The sequence below is a fragment of the Saccopteryx leptura genome, chromosome 6, assembly GCF_036850995.1.
Source record: "Saccopteryx leptura isolate mSacLep1 chromosome 6, mSacLep1_pri_phased_curated, whole genome shotgun sequence".
Lineage (NCBI taxonomy): Eukaryota > Metazoa > Chordata > Mammalia > Chiroptera > Emballonuridae > Saccopteryx > Saccopteryx leptura.
The window spans coordinates 143064489-143090083 of NC_089508.1; the positions used below are offsets into that span (position 1 = coordinate 143064489).

A 25595-nucleotide genomic window follows, 5' to 3' on the forward strand; every position below is an offset into this window, starting at 1 on the left:
GCCTTCCAACTGGCCAATACTGAGTCACTGCACTGCGGAGCTGTCCTGGGAGCCAGCTCTCCTCACATCTCTCCTCTTTTGCTACAACAGCAAAAAGAGCAGAGCTGCTAGATTCTGCAGGCCTTCTTCCCCCTTACTCAGAGTGATCTCCCTTACCCCTCACCTGATCCCATGTTTTACATTGATATTCCTGCTGCTAGCAGAACACTCGCCTTGTGGTCTCTGCCGTGTGCACATGAGCTAACATATCCTTTTGTGATCCTGAGGCTTGATCAACAGGACATTTCTCACTGCTGCCTTTCTCTGGAGAAAATACTGCTGCTGTCTGCGTTACGCAAGGATATGCAATAGCTTTTAGGATCTCTGATTCTTAAGCAGACCTGGAGCAAGAACACATAATCCATCTGGATAATCAGAAAATGCATATGGAATGCAAAGGAGTTCATGTAGCAATGCCTGTGGGTTTCAGTGGAGCTATTCCACCCTCCTGCTGGGTCATTTTACTGTAGACGCTAACCCAGAGACCAAACAGACTGCACAGAGATGTGGGGCGGGTGGGCGGTGCAGTTAGAGCAACCCTGAGCAAGCAGTGGGTTCAGTCAGAACCTCAGAGCCAACATTCTGTAGCACAGAATTCAAAGGAGACTTCTGTATTCCCATCTGGAAACTGTCATATTCTTAAGATGAGAGACCGTGCCAGATTCTCTAACTTGCTGTTCACATATAGTGATTCAACACAGGTACATAGCACGGATTAGTTCTATGACAGACATGGGCAGAAAAAGAGATGGATAAATAGTAATTCTCAATCACAGAGAACATAAGAAGAAGAGGTCATACTGCTTTCGCCACACACAGGGTAAGGCATTTTGAACCATCTGGATTTATTTCCCAGAATCAGTAAATTTTATAATCAAAATTCTGGTAGTAAGCATAATTCATCCATATGTCTTATGGGGCACCCTACTAATTTTCATAATTATCAATTAATTCAGCTGTGCGTTATCTAGTTCAACATATTGAAGAACTATTTTTCTGGGATTCATTTACCATCAAGCTGGTCGTAATGCATCCTCTTCTATTGGGTGTAGGGAAGAGAGGAAGTAGCATTAGTAATGATTAGGATCTACACATTTTTTCAAAGGTGTGATAAACTGATATCTGGATACCTTGTTTACTTCATTTAATTATGTGTGTGTATTAAAGTAAACCCATTCATCAGGTTTAACGTATTGCTTTCTACTTGTATAGCAAAGGCATGTTGATTAGACCTATGCTATCCAATATGGTAGCACTGGCCACATTTTGCTATTTACATTTAAATAAAATAAAACTGTGTAAGATGAAATTTTGATTCTGTTACATTGACACATTTCAAGTTCTCAGTAGGCACATATGATTAATGGCTACCATGTTGGACAGCACAGATAGGGAACATTTTTATACCAGAGAAAGTTCTGTTGAACAGTGCGGTACTAAATGTTTCAAAATATTTATTATTTTATTTCAAATACTTTTATCACCTTAGTAATTCTTCTGTGCTTGGAATTTGTATACTAACAGTATTTTTGTTTGTTTGCTTTCAGACATTGCCCTGGGACCTGTGGACGGTAAGAACTCTATATTTTGATGTATATGGATTCCTAGGAATCAAGAAACCTTGTTATATTTTATCTCATCTGTGATAGAAAGGAAACCCAAATATTTTTAATAGTAATGTAGTCCCCTAGAAAAATCACCAGCTCCCTGATGGTTCCAAGCATGACTAGCACTTGGGAACAATGTTGAGGAGAGGAGCGTCTGTGTCCATGTGCAGACCCCTGGATGAGCAGGAATTTGATGTACCCCTTTATGCTCTTCCTGTGATTACTGGTGCTAGAAGAAATGTTGTAGGAAGGACGTGCACATTGATTGCTTAGGCAATGTAAGAAGAGTAGGAAAGAGAAATATAAAGGGTGGGCTACTCTTCACAGGGAATAATTTTTTCATTTTTATTTTCAATGAAGCTTAATCAATAAGAATTTGAGCTTTAGAGCCAGACAGTCCTAGATTTGAGTTCAGCATCTACTTCTTATAACAGTATGACTTTGAGCAATTTCTAAAAGTCTTTCAGCCTAGTTTCTCTCATCTGTAAAGTAAAGGTAATGATTACCTACTGCAGAAGGTTCTGTAAACATTAATTAAGATAATATTTATAGAGTATTTAGCCCCAGTGCCTGGTATTTATCAATAAAGGTAGAAGTGCAAGGATGAGTGCTTCCAGAACTTAGAGATGGGACAGAGACACAAACAGAACGTAGTGGTCCAGCATCTGTGGTGTGAAATGAGGAGATTAGCTGCCCCCAGAGAGCCTTACATCCCTGGGGCAGAGCCTTTGTCTGCCCTGTCCTAGGACAGCCCTGGCCATGTGCTCTCAAATACTCTTCTGAGTATCTGTTTTCTTATTTTAGTGACACAGCAACAGGCAAGTTCAGAAAACCTAGCTGTTCCTGAGCTGTGGTCTTATGAAGTGGCTTTGCTGCTCCCTGCACTTAAGAAAAGCATGCCCATCCCCTTCCCGTCACAGGGCAGGGTTTACCCTCTTCTACATAGGATGCTTGAAGCCTCATGGAAAGCTCTCAAGAGAAGAGCTAATAGTGTTGATTTGAATATTCACAAAAAGGGATGCATGGGTTGGTGTTCAGGCCATTTGAATTCCAGCCCCAACTTTGCGTTAATTTTCTTGGAGAGTAAGAGGACAATGCCAATTTTTTGTGATTCTAATATTTCTTCTTTACTTGGAACTATAACACATGTTTCTTTCCTTGGCTTAAAAGAATATGATGAGGGTGAAAGTATTCTCTATAATGAACATTGACTGTTTTAGAGGACAAGCCCACTAGGAATGGTAACAATGACAAGACGGTGAAACATCAGTTCCCTGACAGAATTACTCCATTTCTTAATCCTCTTGGCTCCCCAGGATTGTTTGGGTCCAGACCAAGCTTCTCCGATGGGCAGAGCCTGAGGAGAGTCTTCAGGCAGGCAGTGTTTAGTGTCAGATCATCCTTTATCCCAAATCTGCCTGGAAGGCGGAACCAAGATTAGGCTGGGTTTAGGGAAGATGTGACCTTCATGTTATGTCAGAGCGGTGGGTGCTGGGAAATTTTGTTGCTACTAGTTCCTGATACTCTTCTTGAATTCTCAGGCTTACTTATTTATTTTATTTGAAACTTTGTATTTTAGAGTCATCTAAAGTAAGTTGTGTAAAAGCCTAAAACACTAGGCTTTCTAGTATGTTACACTAGAAAATTACAGAGGCTTTCTTTATGTTTCAGTAGTATAGTCTAAGAGTATTGGGACATAACCTATTCCTGTTACACAGTAAGTTGTAAAAGTTAATCTGAAATCAGTGAAAACCACATCCTTTGTTAGAATATTGACTCTGTATAGCATGGGAATTTAATGGGTGAAGAATTTTTTTTTCCCTCGACTTACGGTTTTTATTACTTATTTTTTTTTTTTTATTTTTTTTTTTTACTCATACAGACTAGCACTGATTTGGTGCAGCCGGTAGGTAAATATCCAGAAAATTCTGGATTTTTAAAAAATTTAATATGTGTTATGTACATTGTACATTATCTAAAATGAGCTTTTTATTTTCTCATGGCATTGCTAGTCAAAGATTTAATCTTAAACCATTTATTTAATTTAAATACTCTAGTTTTAATTGATGCTACCCTACTGAACAGTTTTGTGTTTCTCATCAACTCTTACCATGACTTATTTCAGCTTATGTTTTTTTTTCTTTTGCTGTTCTGCATACTCTAAAGACTGACTCTTCAAAAAGTCTTTCCCTGTGTAACCTGATCATGGAGGAAACTCCAGACAGTGGGTTGGCCGAAGACATGCAGAATTCTCAAATTGATTTGGGTGCATTTATTTGGGGCCCTGATGCTAGTAAAGACAGTGTCAGCCAGGAAACTAGCCACAGTGGGTCTCAGGAAGACTCTGCCTGTCTCTCTGGAGCAGAGAAAGATGTGGGATTACCCCCCAGGATGTTTCCTTCTGCTGACTGGCACACTGTAGCGGAACAGGGTGAGCACACCCTGGGGCCAGCCCCTCCATGTGGAAATAAACAACTGTCCCCAAAGCCTGTGCCTGAGGCTGTGTTTGCCATTGCTGTTTGTATGGAGATGGAGCAGCCTTATGACTCACCTGACTCAGAAATGCCAACCATGGAAACTGGTTGCCTGGTCAAAGAAAGTCCAGAAGATGTTATAAAGTCAGAAGAGGAAGAGAAGACAGAAGATTCTATGTGGGCAGGTGTGGAGACATGTGAAAAGGTAGACATTGGAGCTATTGATATCAAGACACTAGAAGGTATAGAGGAATTTGAAGAGAAAGTGTGTGAATGTACAGACAATGTGGGGGTAGATCTTCTTGAGATGATAGAAAAGCAAGACCAGGAGACCTTAAAAGTCAGTGATGAGGAAACTGGGAAAGACCTAAAGTTGGGTGTAAAGAAATTGTTAAGGCCAATGAAAAGTATTTTGAGAAAATTGATATATTAGAAAAAGTCAAGGCAGATGAATTTAATAACAGAAATAAATTACTAGATGAGGGGATTCAAATAATGATGAATAATTGTGAGATGACAGAGGACTCTGGATCTACACCTGGCAATCACACAGACACTGTGAATCTGCCTCTCCAGATGAGTTCTGTGCCTGATATTGTAGATGCTAACCCTGAGAAAGGGGGTTTAGCTATAAAATAAAGAAAAATGTAATAGACCCTACTAACCATGGTAAAATACATCATTCAGCACAGGGGAGTATAGATGCTGAAGAGATTCAATATGAGGCTGTGTCACATATGCCTGAAGGTGACAGGGATGAAAATCAGGCTGTGTTTTCTTTTGTTTTTTATTTATTTATTTTTTTACAGGGACAGGGAGAGAGAGAGAGAGAGAGAGAGAGAGAGAGAGAATCAGAGGTCAGAGAAAGGGATAGACAGGACTGGAGAGAGATGAGAAGCATCAATCATCAGTTTTTCATTGTGACACCTTAGTTGTTCATTGATTGCTTTCTCATATGTACCTTGACCACGGGCCTTCAGCAGACCAAGTAACCCCTTGCTTGAGCCAGTGACCTTAGGTCCAAGATGGTGAGCTTTGCTCAAACCAGATGAGCCTGCGCTCAAGCTGGCGACCTTGGGGATTGAACCTGGGTCCTCTGTATCCCAGTCCAATATTATCCACTGCATCACTGCCTGGTCAGGCAAGGCTGTGTTTTTTTCAATGAAGCCTGAATTGGCAGCTCAGTCTAGGAGATTTCTTAATTATGCTCTGGAGACTAATGCAGACAAAAGAGACGGGTCTTTGTATGAGGCAGCAGATTCATTAACTGAGGAGTCTGAAAGTACAGTGATGGGGAACTATAGTCATACCATTAATTTGCCAAGAATTGCAAAGACATACTCTTGGGGAGCAGATTCAGGTAAAATCTTTCATCCAAGTTTGGATTCAGCAATGAATAATGTGGATATATTGGGATTTGCTGGTATACCAGATGGCTGTGCACATGGATGTGCCAGTTGTCCTGGTGTATTAAGCATTAGTGTGTCAGTGATATGGAAGACTTAGATAATTGCTGGGAGCATTTAGATATATTTGAAGGCAAGAAAGGACTGGAGGTGGACTTACTAGCAGATGTGTGTGAGGAACAAGCCTTTGGTTGCTGCTGGGAACAAAGCCAAGAGACAGACCGTTGGGTCTGGGAACCCCTCAGAATTTTAGCACCAAGAGTTCTGTTATTCCCCAAGACAATGACACCAACAAATCAGATTTATCTGAAGATGAAATTGCTAACCAGAGATATGGATTGTTGTACCAAGAAATAGAGGCTGATGAAGAAGAGGTACTTACCCCAGTATATAGTATAGACTAGACAAAGACTTCTGTAGGTTCTGTTTTCCTAATGTTTCCCACCCACCTCATTATCCATCACTGTCTTCTCAGAGGCTTGCCTCATTTCTCTGCCAGATTGTCATTCATGTACATTTCACCTCTTGAAGTCTGTGCAAATCAAACACAAATAGGTTGACAAAAAAAAGGCAGAATGAATATGGTAGAATTATTGAAAGTATTTTTTTTCATCTACTTACTGTATTTTTCCTATTTTTATTTTTACTGTTCAAGTATTACAAATATGTAAAACATACCAATTTACTGTTTTAAGTGGTGGCCCCAATACAAACACATGAACTGTTTCTACCCAAGCCTATTAAAACTATAGGTGTCATAAAAAAAAATCTTAACAAAATGATGTGTTAGAAATATCTTGGTAATGCTTCTTCTAGATTCTCTCAATGGCCTGAAGAAAAGAGCTGTTTAATCTCTCATAGTTCATCTCCAGAATCATCTCATTATTGAGAAATTGGGTTTTAGTTAGCACTGAGCTCCACACCAGTAGTCGCTGTAAAAATAATTTCTCTCTCTTCTTTTTTTCAACCTATTTAAAATGATACAGTATGGCCGTTTGCAGTTCCTAGACACTTTTACCTTTTGTATTACTTTAAATTTTGTGTTGGTCTTTACTTTCTAACTTATCTAGTGGGCATTCACTGATCCTACAAAATTGTGGAAAAAATAATGTATTCTGATTTCTATTTCTGTTTAGGCTTCTGATGGTTCATTTAATGGACTCACCCAGGTAAGAAATCAACTTGCTGGAAAAATCTCTCTGTTGAGAATGATGCAAATTTGTAAAGTAAGAACTTCTATATCATTGGTATGGCATAATGCTTAAGTGTGTTAGCACAGAACTCCACTACTTACAAATATAGTAATGGAAAAGGTAGTAGTATCAACATTGTGAGGTTGTTGTGACTATTAAATGAGATATGTCCAGTAGTCTAGCAAATATTGAGTGCTCCATGGCTGTAGTTAGCTCTTGTTAATATTATTAGCTATACCATGGGCGTCTGCCTCCTACTGACTCCTCTACTAGAAGCTAGGGATTGCCCTGATCTGAGAGATCCATTAGATTAGCTCATGGAAAGAGGAGATAGGATTGTTTTAAACTAATAAAATTTATCTTTAGAAAACATGATACATTTTAGGCTTTTTTTTTTTTTTTGTATTTTTCTGAAGCTAGAAACGGAGAGAGACAGACTGACTCCTGCATGCGCCCGACCGGGATCCACCCGGCACGCCCACCAGGTGGCGACGCTCTGCTCACCAGGGAGCGATGCTCTGCCCCCTCCGGGGCGTTGCTCTGTTGTGACCAGAGCCACTCTAGCACCTGGGGCAGAGGCCAAGGAGCCACCCCCAGCGCCTGGGCCATCTTTGCTCCAATGGAGCCTCGGCTGCGGGAGGGGAAGAGAGAGACAGAGAGGAAGGAGAGGGGGAGGGGTGGAGAAGCAGATGGGTGCCCTGGCCGGGAATTGAACCCAGGACTTCTGCACGTCAGGCCGACGCTCTACCACTGAGCCAACCAGCCAGGGCATTTTAGGCTTTTTATATGAAACTTTTTTCTAAAGTTTAGAAAAACTAAGACACCATACTACACAGGACCTTCCCTCTTCAGTGGTTCTTCAGAAAGAACCCATTGGAAGATCAGAAGTCATAGGTTGGCTCTGGCCAATAAGGTAGTCTTTTCCTTGCAAATCTGTGGAAGAGGAGCCACAAAATGGACCATCCCATTCTTTGTTTATGTTTGAACAGATGCACAGTGGTCACCCATGGAAAAGGCCGACTACATGGCAATCAAACTTGTGCAAAAAGTTCTGAAACCCTCTTGAAGGAAGACTTCAAACAGAAGCTTTTGTGTGTGATGAATGCTTTGTCTCAGAATATTAGACAAGAATAATTTCAAATTTTAACATTTAGAATTTCTTGATTTCAAAAGTTTACTTTCCCCAATGTAACCTGTAAAAACCCAAACTCACTCATGCACCCAGACCCAGACACACAGAGATGACAGTACATCTCTTTCATCTGCACACCGCTCTTGAAATATCAGGTCATGAGAACTGTGATTAAGTCCTCATTTTTAAATTTTTATCAGTTATATATGTACATGATTTAAAGAGAACAATATTTTATAAGGTTATCATATTTAAAATTTTCAGACAGTCACCCCTCCATTTTCTGTTTCTTAGAGGTAAATACTTTCACTTTTTTAAAAACAGATTCCCTGGTTCCACCCTCTGCACATATATGGGCATGACTTTCTTATAATGCTACTGTTCGATTTCTAAAGCACTATCTATTGACTCATCTCTCTGGAAGGTAGGGACTTAAAGCTCTCTCAGCCTCCTACTTTCGCATTTCACCCCTCTTCTGCTTCCTGCCTCCTCTGATATAGTCTTTCCATAGCCATCCAAACAACCCACGCTAGTATTATCATGATGACGTAAATGCTGTTAGTACCCAAGTCATGAAGTTTGCATTTCCTTTTATGCCAACTTTTGTTTACCTTTGAGGTATAATTATAGGATCCTGTTTGTTAGGTGGTTGATTGGCTTAATGCTCCTAGGTACTTATCATTAATTCATATTTATACTATACTCTGTAGTTATATGAATCTCTCCTTATTTTGTTGGAAAAGATTAAATATGTGATTGGTTCCATCTTCTTGAAGAACTTGGCTTTTTCTGGACTATGCCAATCTAAATGGGGACTTTGTGGCTATGGCACAGTTGTTACCACAGACTTTCCATTAGGTCTGTCCTGGGGATTACCCTTACCCTTCTCTTATGTCAGTCTGCTCTTTTCTGGACATAAATCTTCCTCATTTATGATTTAATTCCACAGATTCAATATACCTTCACCCTCATGGTAAAGCACATCCTCCAGGATCATCCCAGAGAAAGTGTGCCTGAAAGGTGTGTGTCTGTGATGTGATGCATCTGAACACGTCTTTATGTACAGAGTGGACTGTTACTCTGGTTATTACATTAGAGGCTGTAAGGCATGTCCCTTAGAATCTTGAAGCCATTGCTCCACTCAGTTCTACCTCCTTGTGTTGCTACTAAGAAATCATCAGTTTGAAACTTTCTCTCTCTCTCTCTCTCTCTGCCCCTTATACACCCCTCCCCCCACCAGTTTGTAAAATTTTCTTTTAACCCAGTGTTTCTGAAATTTTACAGTGATGCACTATGGTTTCAGTCTATTTTCATACATTGTCCTGTTATCTAAAAATATGTGTCTTTTAGTTTGGAAATTTTTTTATTTCACTTATGATTTCTCTCTCTCTCTTTTTTGTCTCATCCTATAACACTTCTCTTTTTCATAGACTGGCTTCCTGAGCTAGTCTTCTACTTGTCTTCTTTGCTATCTCCTTTTCAGTGTCTTTTCTCTATATATTCCAACTCTTCTACAGATTTTTCACTCATATATTTTTAAATTTCAAGAGCTCTGTTTAATTGAATATTTGTTTCTAATAGCATTCTCTTCTTCTGTAATGAATTAAACATCTTCCATTATATCTTTGAGGGTATTAATAATAATAATTTTTAAGGGTTTATTTCTCCTGCAAAGTTTTTGTTAATTTTTGGTTGGGTTTTTATTTTTTTTCTTTTCTCTTTGGTTTCTTTAATAATGAAATTTTTCTTTAATGTCTGGCGATATTTACTGTCCACTCATATTTAACAACAGGACACTAATAAGCTGGCAGGAGACTTGTACAGGTAGGTAGAACTCATCAACTATGGACACTATTCTAGGGTTTTCTGACTTGTCTTTTCTGTTGAGGAACCCCTTATGTCAGATTCTTTAGGTATTTTTTCTTGAGCTGGTCATATTTCTCTAGAGAGACTCTTCCTTGTCTTCTATTTAGGTGACAAGCTTGGCTGCCAGTGTAGTGGGAAGTGCCTGGGGAAGAAGTTGCAGGGCAGGAGCCCACGTTCTCTCTCTCTCTCTCTCTTTCTCTCTCTCTCTCTCTCTCTCTCTCTCTCTCTCTATATATATATATATATATATATATATATATATATATATATTATGTAAAGGCTCGCATAATCCTGCCACATTCCTGATACATCCATGTGTCCTTCAGTCCAGAAACCCTCTGTTTCAACCTCAATAGAAGTAATTTCAAGTCTTATGCCAGAGAAGGGGGGATTTGCTTGGTTTTCAGATACAAGAAAATATTTTGCGGTCTCATTACATATAGACTTTAACCCCCTCTCCTGTCTTAGCACTACCCTAACTGCCATTTTTCCATGGTTCCATGTTTCTAATTCTTGACCCGCTGGGATTCTGAGTAATAACTTGGGTTGCATTAGGTATTTGTTACATCATCTTTTTGGATCCAGTTGCTTATTGCTCCTTTTCCTGAATTTCATGCTCAAAACTTTGTTCCTTTCGCATTTGTTCCCATTCTTTTTATGCTTGTGGGTTTATTATGTCTTTAAAAATTTTGCTTTATGAAATTCCTTTGTTTTTTGGTTTGAATGCTGGAGGTTACAGAGGTTACTGCCTGTGTTCAGTTTGCAATCTTTAACCAAACATCACTGCCTCATCTTTTCTGTTAGAGAATTTTTGAGGTCAGAAGTTTTATAGGTACTTTTTCCCCCTTAAACTGGTCATATTTCCCAGGAAAGACTCTGCTGGTTTCCTGTCAGGGGGTAAACCTCACTACCAATATAATGAGAGATGAATATTATATTAGACATTGCTATTCTCTTAGATTCCTCCTTCTTGATTTTTAAGTCAATGAATATACTCTATACCATTTTAAAGTTATAGCTTATAATTAAGCTGTAAAAGTCACACTTAGATAAGATAATAAGATTGAGTTTCCAACAGTTAAAATGTTTAAACTTGTAGTTAAGAGCCATTAACGTCTGGTTAAACATAGATGTCTAGAGGACCAAAGATACCGCTGAAGGCACTGCCTTTTATTTAATGTCTCTTTATACCCTTGTATTCTGCTAGCTCAGATATGTGTTTAGAAAATAGAGTAACTACTGTGAAATATTACTTTTGCATTTTTTGCTTTTCTGATTATAATACAAAGAGACTTTTAAAAACTTTACAATGAGTGTATTGGCGCAATTGATGAGAGCTAATTTAAAGGATATCTTTTATGGTGATTTTTAGCAAATTAACTGGAAACATAATACTTTTAATCTTCTATTTTCTTCCTGATTTTCAGCCCCAGGACACTTCATTATTCACGATGCAGACTGACCAGAATATCATCTGTAACTTGGTAAGCTGGTTATGGTTTGTGTTTTTGGGAAGTTGATAGCTACTACTGAATATTCTCAGTTTAATGATTCTGAGTTAGAGCTTGACTATCTAGAAGCAGGTTTCTATGGCCACCTCTTTTCAAAAAATAGGCAGGAAAGCTCCTGAAAAATCTCAGTGTGATTTTGACTGTGGTTGATCCTATTTTAAATACACAGTGATCATAGGAAAATCTGATCTCCTAACTACGGGCTTCAGTGGAACCCTGTGAATCTATCAAGGACATGGGCGTTTCTGCGGAAATATAATATCAGCTACAGGATTGAAAATGAAATGACTTCAGGAATTTATGTTTCAAGATTAGATCATTTCTTTATCTTGAACCCAAAGCTCCCTCATTTCTTTACTCCTCCCTTTTTTTGTGAGTTGTAGAAAGAAGTAATGCAATATTAGAGATGTGATTCCTATTTTGATGGGAGATGAGAGAAGAGATTAGCTAGATCATGAGTAGGAAGCAGTTACTCCTGGTGTTTGGGGAAATCCTATGCTACAGGACAGATGTTGCAGTTACCAGGAGAAGCTTTTACCAGCACCTTAGTGATCAAGCTGAATGAAGGAACTTTGAGTGATGTCACTTGTGAGATTGTCATTGATACACTACAGAGGATTTGGGATCTGTGAGAACCAGTGCACAAAGGCTATTTGAAGCTGGCTGGTTTCCATGGAAATGGTGTTTAATTATCCCAGCTCCTGGCTTTCACAATGGGAGCTTAGAAATGGATTTAAGTAGAATGAACTTTTCTTTTTAGATGATGACTCTTCTACATAAGGAATTCTATTCTGGAAAGTTTGTCTTAAAGGTTAATTTGATACATTTTCAAAGGCAACTGCATCTCTAATACCTTGTCATTGATTGTCATATGTCTGCCTTTTGAGTAATGGAGTGAAAGGTAGCATCTGTGTGTCCTTCAAATATAGATTGAAGTGTTGAAAATACAAATTATATTAGTGTTAATCATGGAGCCAGAGAGACTCGTGGCTTATGGGTATTGGTGAGTCTCAACTTGGGTGATGATGGAGTAAGGGTTATACTGATACTGGAGGATGAGAGTTTTAACTGTTCATTGTGAATGGGTTAAGAAAAAATGGAGAAATTCTGGTGTAAAGGAAAGACAATAGGTCATAATTGAGTTAACACTTATTACATTGATGAAAAAGTACATTCATAGAATCCAGAGGTTGTTGTTTCTCCGAACATCTTCCTACTCCCCATACCTGGTCCGAGGAGCGTCTGGCCTGCCTCACACATTCTGCTGATACGTAGTCTCTGGAGCAGATGACTTGCACCTTCTCTCTAGTGGGGAACTTGGCGCTGTCATGCCCAGCATTGCACATGTTGCAAGCGTTGGCTCTCCCTGTGAGAACTAGGAAATCACAGTGGACCTACATGTCCTGGTGAGTAGGTTACACAGGATCTTCCAGGGATCAGGACAGTTCCCCACGTTTGGTCATTGACTATTCTGAGTGAGGTGGAGGTTGAAGATGGTCTTCAGCTATATACCTTCCTAGCCCGCATCCTATGGCCCCAGAGCACTTCTGTGGCTGCTGGTTTCAACTCTAGAATCTGCCGACCCAGCTCAGGGCTCAGAATTATCTCTGTGACCCTTCATAGTTCTCACCAAATTAATCACTCAAGATTGGAGAAATAAGACTATAAGGACTAGAAAATGACTAGACTTTTAGCCCCACTCTTTGCTCCATCTCCTCTTCTTCAGCATTGACCTGCCTTCCAACTTACCACAGAGAACATCAAAAATGTGGGCCAAATTTACACTCCTGGTTTTGTTCTCACCCTCTGAATTGTCCTGCTGCTGTAATAAATACAGGGTGTCCCTCTCCTCTCATGTATGATGATGGCTACTCGAGCAAATACTAGGAAAGCATTACCAGTGCTCCTGGGTGGGCATGGCAAGGAGTCAACCCATCTGTACTGTCTGTCAAGGTATGCGTCTTATAGAAAAAAAAGTGGTTGAAGCAGGACACAGTTCTGAAAGAATTATTATAGATCTCTTTGTGAGACATTATTTACATTTTACCTGTTTTCCTTTCTAATCTTGACCAAATATTTACAACTTCACAGTATCTTAGAAAAAATAGAAGGGTGACTTCTATTTCCAAATTTGAGGAACAGATGTTATGTACAGTCATGCTTTTATTTTTATCCTTACTTAGCATTCAGTGAGTTATATTCATTTATCCCCATGAAATTTAGGTATTAAGTTACAATATTTGGTGTGATATTATAATATAGGGGAAATGTTGTGACTTTTGAGGACATATTTTATTTTCCCTGCTCTTTATCCTATGCCTTTGTTGCATTTTCTGATTTCGGCAAGCAAAAGGCTCATTTATAAAATCACCTACTTATCTTGCCTTATATAAAGCATCAATATTTTTTCAGACTTCAGCATGATTTGGATTCTGAAACAAATAGTTTTTCCATTTTAAGCTATCTTTAATTTATTTTTAAGGTACAGTGAATTATAATTAATTCATCTTTTGGATTTTCTCTTGGCTCCTTATTTGGCTCTAGACTTCTTCCCTCTCCTAGACGCAGCCCCCAGAGCGGCAGCCCATCTCCGTATGGGTTTCTTGGTGCTTTGCAGATCAGCTTCCTAGCTTTCTGTGTAGATCATTTGATAACAGGTTCTCATAGAAAATCACTTTGACTACCAAAATGGTAAGGCCATACCCTGAGCTTATAGTATCTGTTTGCGCCAGTGAGAACTTCCATTAGATAATTCTTTTGAGCAATAAAATCTCTTCTCATAAAGAACTCCTGAGAGTATATTAGAATGAACTTTATTTCATTCTTTCTTAAAAATTGTATCATAACACCTCTTAAAGGTCATAAAAGCTCATGAAAATATCAAATTTCTGCATACTTAGCTACCAAGGGGTCCTTCCATTTATTCTTTCCTGTAAAGAGAAGGGTGTATGGTCATGGTGTGCACCACCAGGTCAGCTGTGAGGTGGGGACAGAAGGCTACTGCAGTAGACTGTGCCGTATTAATTTTCTCTAATCTCAGCATAACTTCTCCATCCCTTCCCTGTGGAACGCGTCATGTGCATCAGCTTAGGTAGATCATAGAACTAGAGGTGGCTTTTGATTGCTTATGGTGAATGTCTGACAAGTTACTGATTTCTCCATGCAGAGTGTGTACTGTTGACTTCTTATTCCTCTAAGAAAACATTTTAAACACTTTTACAGTTTAAATGTTCTGATGGAAAAAAAAATTTAATGTGCACTCTTTTGGCCATCCACTTAGTGAAAAAAAAAAAAACTTATGCTAAATAAATATGCTTATTTATATTAATCAAAATGGGAAGAAAAACCATTTTCAGTAACCATAGTAACATGCATTGGCTGTGGGATTTTTATGATCTATTAATACTAATATTAAATATGTTACTAAATATTGCTGATTTTAAAACAAAAAAGATCTAGAGCTGAGAGATTCTGGGAGCTGGAATCAGGATTCTGTCTGTGCATAGAGGACACAGTGGGAGGAAAGACCTCAGTGTTGTCCACACAATTGGATAAGTCTAATTGGTACCACAAAGAATACTGTCCTGTGCAGATTAATGCATTATGATCTGAATATTGGAATGACCCCTCAATTTTTTGGTGTAATGTGTATCAGTCGACCTGGGAGTTCCCAGAATGGTGCCTGTGAGCTATTCCTCCCTTCTTCCAGCTGCCAGTGTGAGGCTTCTAGGCTCTTCTATGTCTGTCTGTCTGTCTCTCTCTCCCTGTGTGTCCCCTAAATAACAGAAAGTACCATTTTAGCATCTCTTATAGATATCATAGGAAGTGAGTAGCCAGAATGTTGCAGCTGAGTGAAATGAATAGCCAACATGGTAAGTCTTGGCTTAACTTCAAGGGAAATGAGAGTTCCTGAGGAAGGTAAAGAAGCAGCTTGTAGAGTCCATTCCTACACTTTGCAGTTCTGTGAATGCCCATGATGCCACATGTGGGGCTTTCTCCCAGCAGAGATTTAATGAAGCTAGTTGCCTGTAGGATGATGAAGAAAATCTTACTTGTGCAATATTCTGTAATGCTGCCTATTCATATGTTGCATCTTTTTCCTCTAACCCTCAAAACAATCAACCCAAGGCTGAGTCTGAGCAGGCTCCACCAAGAGAGTCGAAATCAGAGGAACCCCTGGCCGCTGCAACACCTGCTCTTGGGCTGGACCCTGGACTGGACATGCAGGCTGAGGATCCAGTGGAGAGGGCAGCGGTGAGCACCACCTCCTTCCCATCCACCACCTGCCAGCCCTGCCTTAGCCATGCTCATCTCATGATCTCATTTCTCCATTCTCACCTATGCCTCACTGGGACCAAATCACCTCCATACCTTTCAAATAGCCTTTGTTTCTTTGACCATTAAATTTCATTCTCTACCGTTTTTGAAAAGGGAAGATATTCAGAGACCAGACCATATCTACCTTCTTTATAAAGGGAGTCTTGATTCTTTTTGGTGCTCCCCCATTCATGGCAGGTAGGTTGTAAAATTTGCAGATATCCAAGACTTTACGTTTCTTATTTTTTTTTTTTTGTATTTTTTCCAACGTGAAAAGCGGGGAGGTGGGAGATGGGGGAGGCAGACAAACAGACTCCTGCATGCACCTAACTGGGATCCACCTGGCACACCCACCAGGGGGCGATGCTCTGCCCATCTGGTGCATAGCTCCACTGCAATCAGAGCCATTCTACAGTGTTAACTACAGGTTTGAAAGTTGATTCTCCTTAATCCCATCTTAGGGGGCCATGGCTACATGCCTCTCACACCATCCTTATTTTAAGTTTTATGTTTTCAGAATACAAGTTCATTGGTTTTCCAAAATACAATATTAGTAATTACCAATTATAAAGTACCTACTATATCATACTTACTATTATATAAACATTTATAAAATTTAAAACCAAGGGTGATATTAAAAATATTATTTTTGAAAATTTTATTTAGAAAATTAAATTTAACAGGGTGACATTGATCAATAAGAGTACATAGGCTTTAATTAAACATTTCTATAACATTTGAACCATTTTTATGCCCATCACCCAAAGTCAAATCATTGTCCTTCACCTTATATTTGTTCCTCTTTACACCCTCCCCCAAACACCTTCCCTAACGTCCCCTTTTCCCTGGTAACCACTTCACTTATATCTATGTCCAGGAGTCTCAGTTTTATATTTCACCTATGTGTGAAATACAGTTCTTGGCTTTTTCTGATTTACTTATTTCACTCCATATAATGTTCTGAAGGTTCATCCATGTTGTTGTAAATGGCACTATGTCATCATTTCTTATTGCTGAGTAGGGTTCCATTGTATATATGTACCACATTGTCTTTTTCCAATCCTGTATCGTAGGACACTTTGGTTGTTTCCATGACTTGGCCACTGTGAACAATACTGCAATAAACATGAGGGTGCATGTGTTCTTATGTACCAGTGTCTTCGAGTTTTGGGGGGTAGATACCCAGTAAAGGAATTGCTGGGTTATGTGGTAATTCTATTCTTAGTTTTTTGAGAAACCACCATACTTTCTTCCATAATGGTTGTACTACTTTACATTCCCACCAACAGTGAATGAGGGTTCCTTTTTCTCCACAGCCTTTCCAACACTCGTTATTACCTGTCTTGTTGATAATAGCTAATCTAACAGGTGTGAGGTGGTATTTCATTGTAGTTTTGATTTGCATTTCTCAAAATAGCTAGTAAAGATGGTTTTATATGTTGAACCATCCTTTTGTTCCTGGAATGAATCCCAGTTGATTGTGATGTATTATATTTTTAATGTGTTGTATTCAATTTGCTAGTTAATGTTTTGTTTAGAATTTTTACATCTGTATTCATTAGAGATACTGGTCTGTAGTTTTCTTTTTTTGTGTTGTCCTTGCCAGGTTTTGGTATGAGGGTTATGTTGGCCTCATAAAACATGTTAGGGAGTATTGCTTCTTCTATTTTTTGGAAGATTTTAAGAAGGATAGGTATGAAATCTTTGAATGTTTGGTAGATTTCACTAGTGTAGCCATTTGGTCATGGACTTTTGTTTTGGGGTTTTTTTTTTTGTTTTTTTTTTCTGAAGCTGGAAACGGGGAGAGACAGTCAGACAGACTCCCACATGCGCCCGACCGGGATCCACCCGGCACGCCCACCAGGGGGCGACGCTCTGCCCACCAGGGGACGATGCTCTGCCCCTCTGGGGCGTCGCTCTGTTGCGACCAGAGCCACTCTAGTGCCTGGGGCAGAGGCCAAGGAGCCATCCCCAGTGCCCAGGCCATCTTTGCTCCAATGGAGCCTCGGCTGCAGGAGGGGAAGAGAGAGACAGAGAGGAAGGAGAGGGGGAGGGGGGAGAAGCAGATGGGCGCTTCTCCTGTGTGCCCTGGCCAGGAATCGAACCCAGGACTCCTGCATGCCAGGCCGACGCTCTACCACTGAGCCAAACGGCCAGGGCCTTGGGGGAGGTTTTTGATAGTTGTTTCTATTTCCTTCCTGCTAATAGGTCTATTGAGTTTTTCTACTTCATTGTGAATCAGCTTAGGAAGATTGTATATTTCTAGGAATTTATTCATTTCCTCTAGGTTATTGAATTTGTGGCATATAGTCTTTCATAATATTCTACTATAGTCCTTTGTATATCTATGATGTCTGTGGTAATTTCTCCTCTTTCATTTTGGATTTTGGTTATATGAATCCTTCCTCTTTTTTTCTTAGTGATTTAGCCAATGGTTTGTCAATTTTGTTGATCTTTGTTGTATTAACTTTTTCTATAGTTTTTACGTTCTCTGTTTCATTTAGTTCTGCTCTAAAAGATCAGCAGAAGAAAGAAGGGGAATAGCAAAAAATATTATAATAAACTCTATGCTACAAGCATCAAGCATCACAAAGCAGTTTCCCTAATGTTGGGGAAGGAGGTATTTGGAAAAATTTTTCATTAAAAATTTTGTCTCCTAAAGGGCCCTGGCCGGTTGGCTCAGTGGTAGAGCGTCGGCCTGGCATGCGGGGGACCCGGGTTCGATTCCCGGCCAGGGCACATAGGAGAAGCGCCCATTTGCTTCTCCACCCTCCCCTTCCTCTCTGTCTCTCTCTTCCCCTCCCGCAGCCAAGGCTCCATTGGAGCAAAGATGGCCTGGGCGCTGGGGATGGCTCCTTGGCCTCTGCCCCAGGCGCTAGAGTGGCTCTGGTCACGGCAGAGCGACGCCCCAGAGGGGCAGAGCATCGCCCCCTGGTGGGCAGAGTGTCGCCCCTGGTGGGCGTGCCGGGTGGATCCCGGTCGGGCGCATGCGGGAGTCTGTCTGTCTCTCCTGGTTTCCAGCTTCAGAAAAATACAAAAAAAAAAAAATGTCTCCTAAAGCTTAAAAGTGAGCTTTTGAAAGAATAAAAAATTTAGATTCATTGTGAAATGCATGGCAATTTGGAGAGTCTCAGTGAGGATTCAGGCCCTGTGAGACCCAGAGGTGGTGTCAGAGCGGCAGGTACAGAGCTCATCCGCGAGCTATGCTGTCCTCTCCATCGTCCTCTCCAGGGAGGAGAAGTTCCTTCCCACCCTCACATGTGGGACAGAATGGTAAGAAAGGGCAGCTGACAGCAGTTCAGTTTTCCTAAAGCCCGTTAAAAGGGACTGTCTCTCTGTTTCTGAATTGACACACTTAGATGAAGTTAGTTTTTCCTCATGTCCTCCCTTTGATTTAGGAAAGTAACATCATAGGAAATGTATTTTTATTTCTTCTGGTCACAATAATATAGATAATTTAAGGGCTATTTTCTTTAAGAAAGGTCTCTTCTGTTGCTAGATGTGTGACATTAATTATAAAAAACATTAAAATCTACATTGTGTCCCAAGCATGAATTAACAGGCTGTTTATGACTGGCATTAGGATGAGATTGACATGACCCTTTGATGTCATCCTTTTTGCCACTGAAATGTCACCACAAAGTTATTCCTTTGAATATTGACAGAAATAATTTTATTTAAGGTCATTTGTGGTTTGTTTGTTTTTTTTTTTAAAGGCAAATGTAATTTCAAACAGGAAATTTTAGGAGTGGTTCAAAAAGAAACCCGGGATTTCAAGTAACATCTATTACATTTTTGTTTATTGTTTCATTCCCCACAAACCTAATATTGTCTTTAGTTTTTCTCACAAAGGCAAGTTTTACCAGTGTGTTTGAGGATGCCTTTTAAAAACCAACGATGGCTACTTCTCCAGATGTTTCTATGTTATATAAGTAATGTAAATATTCATTAGAAAACAAGATCAATGATTTGTTACAGATGTATATCAAAGTTGGGTTATAAAGCCAGTAAATATTATTTTTACCCACATTTATCTCCTTTCCTTGCAGAGTCCTCTTCCATTTTCTATAAATTTCTGTCAGCTGCTTATGTATTGCTCAAATGGTGAGATCTGGACCAATGCCTTTCTCTCTATTATTTTTTTAAAAATAATGCACTGAAACTTAAGATTAACATGGTTTCCAAAATGTAGAAATGGGGAAAGATTGAGGTGAAGATGTGTTTAGAATTGTTGGGAAATTCTGGAAGATGAAACACTGACCCATTTGGGGGAGAACACGTTTGCTTTTGCTGTGTTTTGTTTTTTAAAAATTTCACCGAATTTAAATTGGCTTTTCAAGACCAATTTATTTTTTGTTTGTTTTTTTTGGTTTCTTTTTTTATTTTATTTTATTTTTTTATTAATTTTAATGGGGTGACATTGATAAATCAGGGTACATATGTTCAGAGAAAACATCTCCAGATTATTTTGACATTTGATTATGTTGCTACCCCTCACCCAAAGTTAAATTGTCTTCCATCACCTTCTATCTGGTTTTCTTTGTGCTCCTCCCTTCTGCCCACCCCCCAGTTACCATCACATACTTGTCATGTCTCTGAGTCTCATTTTTATGTCCCACCTATGTATGGAATTATATAGTTCTTAGTTTTTTCTGATTTACTTTTTTCTTGGTGAGTCTGGTTAAAGGTTCATCGATCTTGTTTACCTTTTCTAAGAACCAGCTCCTGGTTTTATTGATCCTCTGTATTGTTCTTTTAGCTCCTATGTCATTTATTTCTGCTCTCATCTTTATTATTTCTTTCCTTCCACTACCTCTGGGCTTTACTTGCTCTTTTTTTTCTAGTTATTTTAGATGCAGGGTAAAGTTGTTTATTTGAGCTTTTACTAGCTTTTTCTGTTTTATAAATAAATTTTTATTAATTTTAATGGGGTGACATCAATAAATCAGGGTACATATGTTCAAAGAAAACATGTCCAGGTTATCTTGTCATTCAATTATGTTGCATACCCATCACCCAAAATCAGATTGTCCTCCGTCACCTTCTATCTAGTTTTCTTTGTGCCCCTCCCCCACCCCTCCCCCTCTTCCTCCTTCCTGCCCCCCATAACCCCCACACTCTTGCCCATGTCTCTTAGTCTCGTTTTTATGTCCCACCAATGTATGGAATCATGCAGTTCTTGTTTTTTTCTGATTTACTTATTTCACTCCATATAATGTTATCAAGATCCCACCATTTTGTTGTAATTGATCCAATGTCATCATTTCTTATGGCTAAGTAGTATACCATAATGTATATGTACCACATCTTTTTTATCCAGTCTTCTATTTTTTTTTACAGTGATTAAAGCCTTTAAGCTAACTCTTGGCCAATACAGCAAGAATCCATAAAAGAATAGTGTCCTTAACATGTTCACCAAGTCCAAGTTGGCACCAACACCATTCCAAATTCCTGGAAATGTAACCCAATCCCAGTTCAGTCTGTTAGGAGCTGTCACGAGGAACAGGAGTCCAGGAAAAGTCCACATCCAGGAAAAGTCCACATGGCACTGGAATTGTCACAATTCTATACTTTGCAGTTCACGTCCAAGTCCCAGTGACCACTGTTTCTAGCTGGTACTTACTCAGGTAGACTGGAAAAGCCATCTGCAGCATGTGTGGAGATGGAGCTTCTGTTCTCCTCTGCCTGGAGAGATGAGACCAGGGTGCTTTTCCCTGGAGCTCTGCAACTGTGGCGTGGTAAAGAGAACCTGGGGATACACTAAGCTGAGTGGCAAAGGTAAATTCATAATAGAAGTTGGCAAAAGGGGGAAAGAGAGCTCTAAATTAGGAGTAGGTCCCAGCCTGAAATATGAGTGGGGCATTGAGGTAGGAGGAATAAAGGAAACACTATATATTAAACAAAGCAGCAGAAAATAGGACTATCAACACCCACAACAGAGATCTTCGAGGGACGAATAAAATACCTGACTATTCAGGCAAGCCATAGTTAAGTGGCCCTTGTGCAAATGAGATCAGTTTACCTGCTTCTTGGAAGAAATACCCTAGGCTCGTCCACAGTGTCGTAGATGGGACCAATGGCCCTGGGCACCTTCAGCCTTCAGTGACAAACCCAGCATTCTGGGCAAGGTTAGGTCATAGGTGGCTGGAACAGGGCTGGAAGAGACTGAACCTTCCCTTAGAGGTGCAAGGGGGAAGCCTACCTTCCATTGTCCCTTTTTCCTCACAGCAATGGCATGTAAGCCTGGCAGGCTTTAGCTCAATGACCTTCCTTTTTACTATTACTAGCTTTTTCAAGTATGCCTGTAATGCTATGAACTTCCCTCTCAGGACTGCTTTTGCTGTGTCCCATAAATTTTGAGTTGATGTATGCTCATTATCGTTCATTTCTAGGAATTTTTTTTATTTCTTCTTTGATCTCATTGTTACCCCATTCATTATTTAATAACATGCTATTTAGTTTCCAAGTGTTTAAGTATTTTTCAGTTTTTCTGTTTTGGTTGATTTCTAGTTTCATTCCATTGTGATCAGAGAAAGTGCTCGATATGATTTCAATCTTCTTAAATTTGTTGAGGCTGCTTTTGTGCCCTAACATGTGGTCTATCCTAGAGAATGTACCATGAGCACTTGAAAAGAATATATATTCTGCTGCTTTAGGGTGAAAGGTTCTGAAGATATCTATTAAATCGAGTTGATCTTGTGTGTCCTTTAAGTCTGCTGTTTCTTTGTTAATTTTTTTTTCTTGAAGATCTATCTAGTGATGTTAGTGGGGTTTTGAAATCCCCTGCTATTATAGTATTGCTGTTGATCTCGCCCTTTAAATCCATCAAAGTCTGCTTTATATATTTAGGTGCTTCTATATTAGGTGCATAGATATTTATAACAGTTATATCTTCCTCTTGGATTTCTCCCTTTATCATTATGTAGTTACCTTCCTTATCTCTTACTATAGCCTTTGTTTTAAAGTCCATTTTGTCTGATATAAGTATTGCTACCCCAGATTTTTTTTCATTTCCTTTTGTGTGAAATATTGTTTTCCATCCTTTTACCTTCAGTTTATGTGCATCTTTTGTTTTAAGGTGTGTCTCTTATAGACAGCATATGTATGGGTCCTGTTTTCTTATCCACACAGCTACCCTATGTCTTTTGATCAGATCATTTAATCCATTTACATTTAAGGGGTTTTGTTTGTTTGTTTGTTTGTTGTTTTTTTACAGAGAGAGAGTCAGAGAAAGGGATAGACAGACAGGAATAGAGAGATGAGAAGCATCAATCATTAGCTTTTTGTTGCGCATTGCAGCACCTTAGTTGTTCATTGATTGCTTTTTCATACGTGCCTTGACCGCGGGCCTTCAGCAGACCGAGTAACCCCTTGCTCGAGCCAGCGACCTTGGGGTCCAAGCTGGTGAGCTTTTGCACAAACCAGATGAGCCCATGCTCAAGTTGGCAACCTCGGAGTCTCAAACCTGGGTCCTCAGCATCCCAGTCTGACGCTCTATCCACTGTGCCACCACCTGGTCAGGCTAAGGTTATTATTGATATGTAGTTGTTTATTGCCATTTTATTCTTTAAAACTGTATTCCTCTTTTGCTATATTCTTTTTCCTCTTTGATCTGTTTACAACAGGCCCCTTAGCATTTCTTGTAGCATTGGTTTGGTTGTAGTGAATTCCTTGAGTTTTTTTTTTTGTTTGGAAAGCTTTTTATTTCTCCTTCAATTTTAAATGATGGCCTTGCTGGATAAAGTAGTCTTGGTTGCAGGCTCTTGTTCTGCACTACTTTGAATATGTCTTGCCATTCCCTTCTGGACTCAAGTGTTTCTGTTAAGACATCGGATGTCATCCTTATGGAGGCTCCTTTGTAGATGATAGGCATTTTTTCTCTAGCAGCTTTTAATATTTTCTCTTTATCCCTTAGCTTTGGTATTTTAATTATGATGTGTCTTGGTGTAGATATCTTTGGGTTTCTCTTTAGTGGAGTTGTCTGTGCTTCTTGAATTTGTGAGACATTTTCCTGCCTTAATTTAGGGAAGTTTTCAGCTATGATATGTTTGAACAAAGTCTCTATCCCTTGTTCTTTCTCTTCTTCTTCAGGAACCCCTATGATGCGTATGTTATTTCTCTTCCTATTGTCACAGAGGTCTCTTAGAGTTTCCTCAGAATTTTTGAGTCTCTTTTCTTTTTCTGCTCTGCTTCCAGGCCTTCGTTCAACTTGTTCTCCAACTCGCTGATTTGATCCTCAGCTTCATTCATCCTGTTTTTAATTCCTTCTATTGTGGTCTTCATTTCTGATATTGTATTTGTCATCTCTGACTGATTCTTTTTTAATATTTCAATGTCCTTTTTTATGCTTGCTATTTCTTTGTTTAGGTGTTCATAATGACCATCCATTGTTGTTCTAAGATCCCTAAGCATCCTAACAATCATTATTTTAAACTCTGCATCAGGAAGTTTCTTTATTTCCATATCACTCAGTTCTTTTTCTGGAGGTTTCTCTTGTGGTTTCATTTGTATTGCATTTCTCTGTCTTCTCATTATGTCTGTGTGTTTGGGTGTATTGTTTATAGAGCTAGTTGAGTCTAGGTTTGGTGTTGTCTGCCTCCAATTTTCAGTTGTGTTATTTCTAGGTCTTCTTGGGTTGACATCAGCTGTTATTTGTATTCCATGTCTGATTTGGCTTTTCTAATAGAGCTGCTTTGAAGTCTTGATTTTTTTGTTTTCTTCTCAGTTTTCTTAACACCGTGGTAGTCTTGTTTACTGGTCTCATCAGGGGGCTTATTTGAAACTGTATCCAGGAATGCGGTGGGTGTAACCTGAGACTCTGAAGGCTTGATCTGCCAGTTACTCTTCGGGTGGGGGGTGTTTTCTCACCTTCAGTAGGGAGAAGTGTATCTCAGATCTCCATGGAGACCTGAATTATGCCCCTCCTTCCCACTTCTTGTTTTCACCTGTGTTTTGTTGGGCTGATTGGAGCTGGAGAGATGTCTGGAGATGGGTCACTAGGAACTACTTTAGTCTTGTATTGTGTGGAAGGATCAACCCCTCCCCCAGCTATGGCTGCCTGCACCACTAGATGAGTCAGCTTCTCAGGTCATCCCATGCATTCCTCTGCCCCTTATCGTCTGTTTCTCTCTCGTCTTTCCTTTTGGAAGACAAGCCAGCCCTTTCAACACACCTTTTTCCCCAGTTCCCCAGGCAAGTGGCTGTGAGTGATATTTTCTGCTCTTTTCTGCTCTTTTCCAGCCTCATCCCCCCTCCATTCCTGTAAGCAGGGGAGACCCACCACTCCTTGATGCTCCCTATCAGGCTTGGTGTGGCTTCTTTTTTGCTCCTTGGTTTGTTTGTTTTTTGTTTTTTTTTGTATTTTTTTTGTATTTTTCTGAAGCTGGAAACAGGGAGAGACAGTCAGACAGACTCCCGCATGAGCCCGACCAGGATCCACCCGGCATGCCCATCAGGAGGCGATGCTTTGCCCACCAGGGGGCGATGCTCTGCCCCTCTGGGGCATTGCTCTGTTGCGACCAGAGCCATTCTAGCGCCTGGGGCAGAGGCCAAGGAGCCATCCCCAGTGCCCGGGCCATCTTTGCTCCAATGGAGCCTCTGCTGCGGGAGGGGAAGAGAGAGACAGAGAGGAAGGAGAGGGGGAGGGGTGGAGAAGCAGATGGGCGCTTCTGTGTGCCCTGGCCAGGAATCGAACCTGGGACTCCTGCATGCCAGGCCAACACTCTACCACTGAGCCAACCGGCCAGGCCCTGCTCCTTGGTTTTTGAGACCTGTTCTTGTAGTCCAGAGTTGGTTTTTCACACTGATTGTTTCAAAATTAATTTGTAATCCAGTTTGGTGTTGTGAGCTGGAGTCTGTGCATCTGCCTACTCCACTGCCATCTTCAGGCCCTCTCAAGACCAATTTAAACTAAGATGATACACACACACACAAATTATATATTGGACTGCAGTATATCGATATTATATATATATGGTTTGATATATATATATATATATATATATATATATATATATATATATATGCTAGACTGCAGTTTATCGACTTCAT

The 25595-nt window shown here is 39.8% G+C and overlaps 1 protein-coding gene and 1 non-coding gene across 7 annotated transcripts in view; one reads left to right on the forward strand and one right to left on the reverse strand.

The window, feature by feature from the left end:
* Positions 1-25595, forward strand: part of AMPH (amphiphysin) — a 367517-nt gene that overhangs the window by 306143 nt on the left and 35779 nt on the right. Inside the window, exons 13-18 of one of the 6 annotated variants that reach the window (XM_066388206.1) lie at positions 1587-1610; positions 3529-3552; positions 3813-4325; positions 6663-6695; positions 11145-11201; positions 15357-15482. In XM_066388206.1, the coding sequence (XP_066244303.1) occupies positions 1587-1610; positions 3529-3552; positions 3813-4325; positions 6663-6695; positions 11145-11201; positions 15357-15482 (777 nt within the window). The remainder of the gene's footprint in view (positions 1-1586; positions 1611-3528; positions 3553-3812; positions 4326-6662; positions 6696-11144; positions 11202-15356; positions 15483-25595) is intronic. The other 5 variants (XM_066388207.1, XM_066388208.1, XM_066388210.1 and 2 more) reach the window with 5 other exon arrangements.
* On the reverse strand, positions 7414-7489 carry TRNAV-GAC (transfer RNA valine (anticodon GAC)). Its single transcript has one exon. It is a non-coding gene; the product is annotated as a tRNA-Val (tRNA).